The sequence below is a fragment of the Dunckerocampus dactyliophorus genome, chromosome 17 (genome assembly GCF_027744805.1).
Source record: "Dunckerocampus dactyliophorus isolate RoL2022-P2 chromosome 17, RoL_Ddac_1.1, whole genome shotgun sequence".
Classification (NCBI taxonomy): domain Eukaryota; kingdom Metazoa; phylum Chordata; class Actinopteri; order Syngnathiformes; family Syngnathidae; genus Dunckerocampus; species Dunckerocampus dactyliophorus.
This window is the reverse complement of record NC_072835.1, coordinates 24,000,286-24,011,324: the sequence shown is the minus strand read 5'-3', so window position 1 is coordinate 24,011,324 and position 11,039 is coordinate 24,000,286. Positions and strand designations below refer to the sequence as shown.

The 11,039-nt window shown below is 55.0% G+C and overlaps 1 protein-coding gene across 3 annotated transcripts; it reads right to left on the bottom strand.

The window, feature by feature from the left end:
• Window positions 1-919: 919 nt before the first annotated feature.
• On the bottom strand, window positions 920-4,542 carry cfap53 (cilia and flagella associated protein 53). 3 transcript variants are annotated; one of them, XM_054757284.1, is made up of 9 exons: window positions 4,421-4,542; window positions 4,201-4,279; window positions 3,816-4,068; window positions 3,581-3,754; window positions 2,488-2,791; window positions 2,155-2,373; window positions 1,872-2,088; window positions 1,634-1,736; window positions 920-1,569 (listed from the first exon to the last, which is right to left on the bottom strand). In XM_054757284.1, the coding sequence occupies exons 3-9, from the start codon at window positions 4,025-4,027 to the stop codon at window positions 1,344-1,346; spliced, it is 1,455 nt and encodes a 484-aa protein (XP_054613259.1). In that variant the 5' UTR covers window positions 4,028-4,068; window positions 4,201-4,279; window positions 4,421-4,542; the 3' UTR covers window positions 920-1,343. The 3 variants fall into 3 exon arrangements, with proteins under 3 accessions (XP_054613259.1, XP_054613260.1, XP_054613261.1); XM_054757285.1 differs by having other exon boundaries at window positions 4,201-4,498; XM_054757286.1 differs by having other exon boundaries at window positions 3,816-4,498.
• Between the last annotated feature and the right edge of the window lie 6,497 nt (window positions 4,543-11,039).

Sequence of the window (11,039 nt, the reverse complement as noted above, 5' to 3'; positions counted from 1 at the left end):
CTGTTGATTGGAGGCGCGTTGTGACGTCATCGACCTTGCTTAAGTTCCAAAGGCTCTCCGATGTTTTCTTTTTTTTAATGCATTCAATCTTTCCAGAGTAACTTCTCTGATACTCATACTTAATGATACTTCACTTAAAGTCTCCTTTACTCTGGAATAAATGTAAACATAAATATATCATACACGTGCGGTATGTGAATGTAAATAAAAGCGTGGGTATAAATACACAGATGTGTCTCAATATCAGTAGAAGTATACATGTTGCACAGTAGCAATATAAGTGTAAATATCATCATCTACACATCTAGTGGTTATGTAAGTGGAGATATCAGTATACATATGTGTCTAAATATACTGGAAGTATGAATATTATCGGTATGATTGTAAGTGTAATTACAAATATACATATATATACTTATACATATATATACAAATATACTTATACATATATATACAAATATACATATATACTTATAAGTATACTTATAAGTATAAATATATAGTATGAATATAGTATGAATATAAAAATCAGTATAAATGTCAAAGTGTGCTCATTAGAAATCACGTGTGCTGATGCGGACAGGTGTTACATCAGCTAAGACACGCCCTGTGCAGGTATGAGCTCTCGTTGGCCCCGCCCACATCCACCACGGCTTTCAGGAAGGATCTAGAGGTGATCTATTCCAAGATCGATGGTATCGATACTAGCGCGTTATTTTTTTGTTGTCTTCTATGTTTATTTTCACTAATGTGTTTTTCTGGTGCTGATATTTCACAGATAATGTTGAATGTGTGTGTTGTTTGTATTGTTATATTAAATTGTGGTACTGTTGTCTTATGTTGTTGTATATCTTATATATTCAATATCATATTGCTTACAAAGAAGTTTGTTGATTTAAAAAAGGCTTACAATCCTGGTTGTATGTTTTATTCAGTTCTAATCATGATCACAAACTGAATGATCTTGAAACAAAAGTCCAGTAAAAAGTCTTGGTATTGGTATCGTTGATACTGCTCCTGTATTTGCTCGGTATCGCCGCTAGCGACTGCTTGACATCCGCTGCAAAGAAAGCGTAAAAGTTCCCACTAAACATTGAAAAAGATCTTGCGATAACGCTAAAGTAGCCGCTAGTGGCTAGCTCCAATAGCACGTGGCGCTAGCAGTAAGCTACACCTGCTGCTAGTTCCGTTAGCATGTTATTATCATGTATCTGTCTGACCACAATGGTTTCTAGCTAAAATGTTGCTAGAAACTCAACTTCATGAAATGTTCAGCTTCCTGGATGACCCTTCGACTATACGATGAGTCGATGCGCCATGTGAATGTATTTTTGGTTGCTTTCTTAAAGGTCCTGGGACGCCGGTGACTTGTATCTTCTAAAAGGGTGGGAGGCACCATCAGTGGGTCGGGTCAGAACCTGCTCTTTCTTCTGCTGCTGCTGCTGCTCCAGCGTGAGCACCTGCTGCTTCTGCTTTGCGTCCTCAGCCTCCTGTTCCCTCCTCAGCTGCTGGCGCTGCTCTATCTGCGCCCGCAGGTCCGCCTGGTACACCACGTACGCCTGCCTCTGCCTGCGGGGGGCGACATGCCCGTCAGGCCACGTCAAGGTCCCTCATCCCACGTCTGACGACATACCTCTTTTTCTGCTCCTCATCCGCCCTTTTCATCTCGTGGAAGGCGGCGTTCAGCTCGTCTCTCTCCTTGGCCGCTTCCAGACGTTTCTGCATGTTCACGTGTTCTACACACACACGCTTGTCATGTCAGGTGTTTGGACATGTGTTGAGTAGATTGGTGCTGGACTGTGGACTTGGGTGGTACATTGGGACACCCAAAACCTACATTGGGTTTTGCGAGCGTGCGGCCCAGTTCTTACGTTTGTGTGCGGTCTGCAGCCGGCGGGACTCCATCACCTCCTCCATCAGTCGGTTTCTGGCCTCTTGCTGTAGGAAGTTCTGTTTGTCCCGGCGGTCCCAGGTCTCCTTCAGCTTGTCCTCCATCAGCTGCTCCATCTCCTCCTCATCCTCCTTGCGCTTCTTCAGCTGCTCGGCCAAATACTGACGAAACCTGAGCTGCTCGTCCCGCAGCTCGGCCTGAAGGCGACGCGCACGCATTGACAGACAAGTGGTGGACGAGTGAACGGGTAAAGTTGCGTTTACCTTCTTGTCGGCCGTGTCCTGTTGGTGCTGGCTCTCGTCCTGAAGCGTCTGCTGCAGGATGCTCATGTCCAGCTGGAGCTCATCCTGCTCCTCCTTGGCCAGGCGTTCCTTCTTCAGCCGCAAGCTGTCGTCCAGCATGCGCCGTCTGGCCTGTGCGGCGTCCAGGCTGAGGCGCCGCTCTCGCTCAGCCAGCTGCTGTTGCAGCTGCTGTCGCTGTGCCTGCACGAGTACACACACACACACACGCACACACTTCTTAAGATGTGAAATTCCCGGTTGTCTCACCTGACCGCCTCACTGTCAAGACACATCATCATGACATCATGAGCACACCTGCTGCTGAGCGTCTTCGTCGCGCTGCAGCTTCATCTGTCGCCGCCTCTCCTCCACTGCTGCCATCTGCTGCCGCAGGCCGTCCATCTGCGCCACATTGCTCTGGTGCTGGTGCTCGACTCTCTGCCGCTCCCTGTCTTCCTTCGCTCGGGCGTCGGCTTCCCACAGCTGCTGGAACATGTCCTCCTCCTGCTTCTGCAGCTGGGCATAGTCCTGCTGGCTGTGCAGCTGCGCAGCACGTTCCTCGCACACCTGCAGCTGCCTGCGCTTGCTCTGGGCCTCGCGCAGCTCCTGGCACTGCTCCCTGACCACAAGGGAGCGGACGTGAGCGCAGGAGTTTGCCACAAGCTCTGGACTATGTTCTCCATGTCCAACCACCAAAGTTTGGAGTTCAGCCCAAAAGAAGATTTTGCCTTCATAGTCAAAGAAACATCAGCTAGAACTTCCTGTGACACCGGGACGGACCTAAGCTGTGCTGACGATGTTAAGATTTTTATTCCTCTTAGGTCTACCTTAGCTAGCACCGGACAGGATGAAACTCGATCAAACGCTGACGATGAGGATAACCAAAATCTTCTGTAGAACGACACAAAACAGGGGTGTCCAAAGTGTGGCCTCTGGGTCATTTGCGGTCTGTGGCACATTCTAGAAGTAGCATTTAACCAGAAAACTACAAATATATATGTTGGAAAAGATTCCATTTCTCAATGAGGAATCCTACTTTGCGGAGGTTCACTTTTCATGGTCGGGTCTGGAACGATTCACCGCCATAAAGGAGGGATTACTGTACATTTATCTTTGCTTTGTCCAAACTCTCCAGCAGTTAGCTACACTTATTTTTACACTTGGATCACCTCTTCTCTGCTTAAATTCGTGTTTAGTCAAACCATCCTGCTTCTGACACCATTCTGACAGCATCCTCACGTGGGTCACGTACCTCACCATCTCCCAAAGCTCCAAACTAGCAAAGCCTCACAGCTAGCCATCCCACTTCTGACACCGTTTCTGGGAAACTTAGGTGTTTGAACAGTTTTACAACTAAGGTTTGACTCGTGATTCCACAAAATGATGAAAGAACAACCAAGGGGTCCACCTGAACTGCTGATCCAGCTTGTCGGCCACCAGCTGCTGTCGCTGCACCTCTCGCGCATCACGCAGCGTTTGGGCCCGTATCCGCATGTGGGCCTGCTTCTCCAGCGGCGTCTCGTGTTCCGTGCGTGCCTCCTGCACCAGCTGCTCCTCATCGGCCTCCAGCAGAGTTCTGAGCCTGAAGACGAGACTAGCGAGGATGAGGAGCAGAAAATGAGGTTGAGTAGAATCGCTTAGACCTGCGCTGCCGCTCCTGGACGGCCATGTAGTGCTGCATCATCGTGTCTCTGACGTTCCTCTCAATGGTTCTTTGCACGTAGTGTTTGTCTGATCTCTGCAGCCACGAGTTCTTCATGTCGAAGGTCTGACGTTCCATGGCAAACTTGTGAGCCCGGTCTCGGAGCGCGTCCTGTTTCTGCCTGTGCAGCATGGCCTGCTGGGGGGTCAGCATGGCTAACTGGACTTGTAATGGATGCCGCTTTGGAATCTGGGCTGGAAAGACTCTGAGATGTCACGTGATATCGGTGGAAAGAAGCGCTCAAACCACAATAGAGCATTGAAGGCACCACAGGTGACGTCACCGACTCCAAAACGATCATTCACACACCACCTCTTGACACCCACCTGGTCCTGGTCCTGGTCCTGGTCCTTGTCCTGGTCCCGGTCCTCGCCACGTTAGAGGCCAGTTGTGGACAAAGACTTTCTGCAGCCGAGCGGAGAGAGGGTTGCCATGGTGACAGCAAACAAAAGGGCGTCAAGGAGAAACAACAACCACAAAAACGTTTTGCCTTCTTTGCCTCGGCGACATTCAACGTTAATGAGCACCAAAACCTCATTGGCATACCTGGGTACGTCAGTGTTTACGTACTAAAAACTACGAGCACGTAAGAACTGCTAGAAAGGACCCAAAAGCAGCAACTAAAGCCCGCAGTCCCGAGGACGACGCATTTCAAATTTGGAGGCTGGTTGAACTTTTTGCACATGAAACTTGGTGAAAGCTGCCATCTTGTGACTAAATTATGGCACTGCGCATCAAAATGGAATTTAGTCTCCCTCAGGCCTCCTCTTGAAATGACACTAAACATTATATAGTAAATGTTATACACCAATTATATACTGAAATGCTGCACACCAAATGTTATACTGTTAAATGTTGCACACAAAGCAACATTTGGGACTCAATGCTATGTACAGGAAGTCCTGGGGTTACGTACCAGTCGTGTCCCTAGACTGTGAAGTTGACTTTTAGTACATATACTTACGATCGCTAAATCAACTCGGTCACTCACTCACTGTATACACAACACGGCCAATGTCAATGTCTTCACGTTCCTTTTACATGCTGCCCCCAGAGGAGCCTGCCTTAATGGGAGACATCATGAAGTGCAAACAGTAAAGATGCAATCCTCAGTCCACGCAGCTGCAAATGAGGCGCTCAGGCAACAACATGCATTCATGTGCTGTAACTAGTTCCCTCCAGTGAGTCGTTTTGGAATTCCAAAATGAAGTTTTTCCACTGATGGGAGCGCATTCATAATCACAAAACGCCGTACCGTGGAGCACCATAAGCAGACACTACATGTGACGTACTAAAATGAACACACAAGAGTCTTAAACATAGTGGAAAAGAAGGATGGCCAAAGAATGTGGACATGCATCGATACACGTCACATGGAAAAAAGCATTCAAAGGAGTAGGCAAAAAAAAGTTGCATATTTTACTTTATTCCAAAAAACAGCAAAGCACAAACATTTCAGTGAACTGTTGCTAAGTGGTGCTGCCTGTGTCTGCTCTTGCCACCGTCTTCAGGACTACCACCATGGTCTGGCCTACCCCCGTGGTCTCTGTCAGACCCGTCGCTACCGTCGTCGGGCCTACTGTGACCTAGCCTGCCACTGTTGTCGGGCCTGTTATTCGGGTCTGGTCCAGGCCTGCTGCTACTGTCAGTCCTTCCGCCTTCATCTGGATTACTGTGCCCGAGCCTGTCACCGTGGTTGCTGTCTGGCTTGCTGTCACCTGGCCTGCCACTGCTGTCAGGTCTGCCGCCCTCATTTGGCTTATTGTGTCCAGGCCTGCCACCCTCATCCGGCCCAGTGTGGTCAGGCCTGCCGTCATCTGGCTTACTCTCTACGGGCCAGTGGTCGGGCCTGCTGTTTCCGGGTCTACTGCCATAGTAGTTGCTGTATCCTCTGTTGTGGTTGTGTTCAGGCTGGTCACCATTACAGGGATTTAGATCATGTGCATCGTCACGGCCAAGCTTGCTGACGTGGTTGAGGTTGGGCTTTCTGTGTCCATGCCTGCCGCTGTGATTGTGGTCGGGCCTACTGTCACTGTCAGGCCTGCTGTGATCTGGCCTACCGTGTTCGAGTCTACAGTTGTAGTCAGGCCTTCCGTCATTGCTGTCAGTCCTGCTGTGTCCTGGCTGACTATGCCCAGGACTGCCACCTTGGTCGGGCTTGTTGTGGCCTGGTCTTTGTTCGGGTCTGCCAGGGTCTGGCCTACTGTGTTTGGGCATGCCGTTTCCTTGCTTACTGTGTTCGGGCCTGCTGTCGGGCTTGCCGTGGCCAGGCCTGCCACCCTGAACAGGCCTGCCTCCACTGTCTGGCCTACTGTGTTGAGGTCTGCCATTACTGTCAGGCCTTCCGTCGTGGTCAGGCCTGCTGTGGTCTGGCTTGCTGTCAGGCCTGCCGTGGTCTAGCCTGCTGTCACTGTCGGGCCTGTCGTGGTCTTGCCTACTTTTTCCGGGCCTGCCACCCTGGTCGGGCCTTTCGTGGTCTGGCCTACTGTGTTCGGGTCTGCTGTGGCTGTCAGGCCGATCATCGTCTGGACTTACGCCACTGTCTGGCCGGACTGACTTACTGTATCCAGGCCTGCTGTGGTCTGGTCCACTTTTTCCAGGCCCACCTCCCTGGTCGGGCCGGCCGCCCCTGTTGTGGTCTGGCCTACTGTGTTTGGGTCTGCCTTTGCTGTCAGGCCTGTCGTGGTCTAGCCTGCTGTCACTGTCGAGTCTATCGTGGTCCGGCCGACTGTGTTCGCGTCTGCCGTTGCCGTCAGGCCTTCCGTCTTGGTCGCTGTTGGGCCTGCTGTGGTCTGACTTACTGTGTCCGGGCCTGCCACCCTGGTAAGGCTTGTTGTCTGGTCTGCCACTGCTGTCGGGCTTGCTGTGGCCTGGTTTTTGTTCGGGCCTGCCATTGTCCGGCTGACTGTGTTTGGGCCTTCCTTCGTCGGGTCTGCTGTAGCCTGGCTTACTGTGTCCAGGCATGCTGTGGTCTAGCCTGCTGTGTTCGGGTCTTCCGCCGATGTTGGGCCTGTCACCCTGGTAGGGCATGCTGTGGCCTGGTCTTGGTTCAGGCCTGCCATGTTCTGGCCTGTGTCCTGGTTTACTGTGTCCATGGCTGCTGCCACTGTCAACCCTGTTGTGGTCTGGCTTACTGTGTTGGAGTCTGCTGTTACCGTCAGGCCGTCCGTCGTGGTCACTGTTGTTCCAGCCGTGACTTGGTCTACCACCGCTGTCGGGCCTGCCTTGGCCTGGCCTACTGTGCCCTGACCTGGTGTGGTCTGGACTTCCATCGCTCTCCGGGCTGCTGTGTTCTGGTCTTCCGCCACTGTCGGGCCTGTCGTGGTCTGGCCTACTTTGTCCGGGCCCGCCACCCTGGTCGTGCTTGCTGTTGTCTGGCCAACCACTGCTGTCGGTCTTGCTGTAGCCTGGTCTTTGTTCGGGCCCGTTTTGGCTTTGTTTACTGTGTCCCTGGCTGCTGCCACTTTCAACCCTGTCGTGTTCTGGCCTACTGTGTTTGGGTCTGCCGTTGCTATCAGGCCTTCCATCGTGGCCACTATTGGGCCGGCCATGGTCTGGCCTGCCACCACCGTCAAGTCTCTCGTGGTCTGGCCTACTGTGTTTGGGTCTGCCATTGCTGTCATGGTCACTGTCGGCTCGGCCGTGGTCTGGGCTACTGTTCCCGGGCCTGCCACCCTGGTCAGGCCTGCTGTAGTTTGGCCTACTGTATCCGGGCTTGCTGTGGCCTGGTCTTTGTCCTGGCCTGTCATGGTCTGGTCTACTGTGTTCTCGTCTGCCGTTGCTGTCAGGCATGCTCTGGCCTGTTTTACTGTGTCGGTGGCTGCTGCCACTGTCAACCCTGTCGTGGCCTGGCCTCCTGTGGTCTGGACTTCCGATACTGTCGGGCCTGTTGTGGTGTGGCCAACTATATCTGGGACTGCCACCCTGGTCAAGCTTGCTGTTGTCTGGCCTGCCCCTGCCCTCTGGCTTGCTGTGGCCTGGTCTTTGTCCGTGCCTGCCGTGTTCTGGTCTCCCGCCGCTGTCGGGCCTGCTGTGGCCTGGCTTACTGTGTCCAGGCCTGCCACCCAAGTCGGGCTTGCTGTGTTCGGGCCTGCCACCCAAGTCAGGCTTGCTGTAGCCTGGTGTATGTTCGGGCCTGCCATGGTCTAGCTTACTCTCTTGGGGCCTGCTGCCACTGTCGTGGTCTGGCTTATTGTGTTCGGGCCTAGCGTTGTCAGGCCTTCCGTCGTGGTCACTGTCGGGCCTGCTGTGGCCTGGCCTGTGTCTGGGCCTGCCACCCTGGTTGGACTCGCTGTGGTCTGGCCTGCCACCGCCGTCGAGCTTGCTGTGCCCTGGTCTTTGTTCGGTCCTGCCATGGTCCGGCTTATTGTGTTCGGGTCTGCCGTTGGTGTCGGGCCTGCTGTGTTCTGGTCTTCTGCCGCTGTTGGGCCTGCTGTGTTCTGGTCTTCTGCCGCTGTTGGTCCTGCTATTGTCTTGCCTGCTTCCACTGTTGGGCCTGTCGTGGTCTGGCCTACTTTGTACGGGCCTGCCACCCAGGTCGGGCTTGCCGTGTTCGGGCCTGCCACCCAGGTCGGGCTTGCTGTAGCCTGGTCTTTGTTCGGGCCTGCCATGGTCTGGCCGACTGTCTTGGGGCCTGCTGCCACTGTCGTGGTCTGGTTTATTGTGTTCGGGCCTAGCGTTGTCGGGCCTTCCGTCGTGGTCACTGTTGGGCCGGCTGTGGTCTGGTCGACTGCCGCTGTCGGGCCTGCTGTGGCCTGGCCTTCTGCCACCGATATCGGGCCTGCTGTGTTCTGGTCTTCTGCCGCTGTTGGGCCTGCTATTGTCTGGCCTGCTTCCACTGTTGGGCCTGTTGTGGTCTGGCCTACTTTGTCCGGGCCTGCCACCCTGGTCGTGCTTGCTGTAGTCTGGCCTGCCACTGCTGTCGGGATTGGTGTGGCCTGGTTTACCATGTACGGGCCTGCTGCTGCTTTCGGGCCTGTCGTGGCCTGGCTTACTGTGTCCAGGCCTGCCACCCCGGTCAGGCTTACTGTATTCTAGCCTGCCACTGCTGTCGGGCTTGCTGTGGCCTGGTCTTTGTTTGGGCCCACCATGGTCTGGCCTACTGTGTTCGGGCCTGCTGTGGCTGTCAGGCCTGTCGTGGCCTCTGTGTCCGGGCCTGCTGCCACCGCCAGGTCTGTCATAGTCTGCCTTATTGTGTTCGGGCCTGGCGTTGTGGGGCCTTCCGTCGTGGTCACTGTGGTGCCGGCTGTGGTCCGGTCTATTGTCGCTGTGGGGCCTGCTGTGGCCTGACTTACTGTGTCCGACATGGTCTGGCCTACTTTGTCCGGGCCTGCCACCCTGGTCGGGCTTGCTGTGGCCTGGTCTTTGTTCGGGGCTGCCATGGTCTGGCCTACTGTCTTGGGGCTTGCTGCCACTGTCAGGTCTGTCGTGGACTGGCTTGTGTTCGGGCCTAGCGTTGTCGGGCCTTCCGTCATGGTCACTATCGGGCCGGCTGTGGCCTGGTATGCTGCCACTGCTGGGCCCGTTGTGGTCTGGCCCACTGTGTCCGGGCCTGCCACCGTGGTCGGGCTTGCTGTGGCCTGGTTTACTGTGTTCATGGCTGCTGCCACCGTCATCCCTGTCGTGGTCTGGCCTGCCAGCCTGGTCGGGCTTGCTGTAGTCTGTCCAGCCACTGCTGTCGGGCTTGCTGTGGCCTGGTCTTTGTTTAGGCCCGCCATGGTCTGGCCTACTGTGTCCGGGCCTACTGCCACCGTGAGGTCTGTCGTAATCTGCCTTATTGTGTTTGGGCCTGGCGTTGTGGGGCCTTCCGTCGTGGTCACTGTTGGGCCTGTCGTGGCCTGGACGTCCGCCACTGTCTGGCCTGGTGTGGCCTGGCTTACTCTGGCCTGGTCTTCCACTGCTGTCGGGCTTGCTGTGGCCATGGTCTGGCCTACTGTGTTCAGGCAGGTTGTGGTTGTCAGGACTTGCGTCATGGTCGTGGCCGCTGTCAGGCCTGCCGTGGCCTGGCCAGCCACTGCTGTCAGGCTTGCTGTGGCCTGGTCTTTGTTTGGGCCCGCCATGGTCTGGCCTACTGTGTCCGGGCCTGCCGTCGCTGTCGGGCCTGCTGTGGCCCGGTTTACTGTGTCCGTGGCTGCTGCCACTATCACCTCTGTCGTGGCCTGGCTTACTGTGTCCAGGCCTGCCACTCTGGTCAGGCTTGCTGTAGTCTAGCCTGCCACTGCTGTCGGGCTTGCTGTGGCCTGGTCTTTGTTTGGGCCCGCCATGGTCTGGCCTACTGTGTCCGGGCCTGCCGTGGCCTGGCCTACTGTGTCCGTGGCTGCTGCCACTGTCACCTCTGTCGTGGCCTGGCTTATTGTGGTCTAGACTTCCACCACTGTCGGTCTTGCTGTGGCCAGGTCTTTGTCTGGGCCTGCCATGGTCTGGCCTGCCATCACCGTCAGACCTGTTGTAGTCTGGCTTCATGTGTTTGGGTTTGTCAAGCCCTCTGTCATGGTCACTGTCTGGCCTGCTGTGCCCAGGTCTGCCGTTGGTGTCAGGCCTGCCGTGGCCTAGTTTACTGTGTCCGGGCCTGCTTCCACTGTCGGGCCTGTTGTGGCCTGGCCTACTGTATCCAGGCCTGCCAGCCTGGTCGGGCTTGCTGTGGCCTGGTCTACTGTGTCCGGGCCTGCTGTGGTCTGGACTTCCAATGTCGGGCCAGCTGTGTTCAGTGCTGCTGTCGCTGTCAGGCCTGCTGTGGTCCAGCCTGCTGCCACTGTCGGGCCTGTCGTGGCCTGGCTTACCATGTCCGGGCCTGCCACCCTGGTCGGGCTTGCTGTTGTCTGGCCGGCCACTACTGTCGGGCTTGCTGTGGCCTGGATTACTGTCTCCAGGCCTGTTGTGGTCTGGACTTCCGCCGCTGTTGGGCCTGCTGTGTCCTGGCTTGTGTTTGGGCCAGCTGTTGCTGTCAGGCCTTCCATCGTGGTCACTGTTGGGCCTGTCGTGGCCTGGACGTCCGCCACTGTCTGGCCTGGTGTGGCCTGGCTTACTCTGGCCTGGTCTTCCACTGCTGTCGGGCTTGCTGTGGCCATGGTATGGCCTACTGTGTTCAGGCAGGTTGTGGCTGTCAGGCCTTGCGTCATGGTCGTGGTTGCTGTCCGGCCTGCCGTGGCCTGGCCTGCCACTGCTG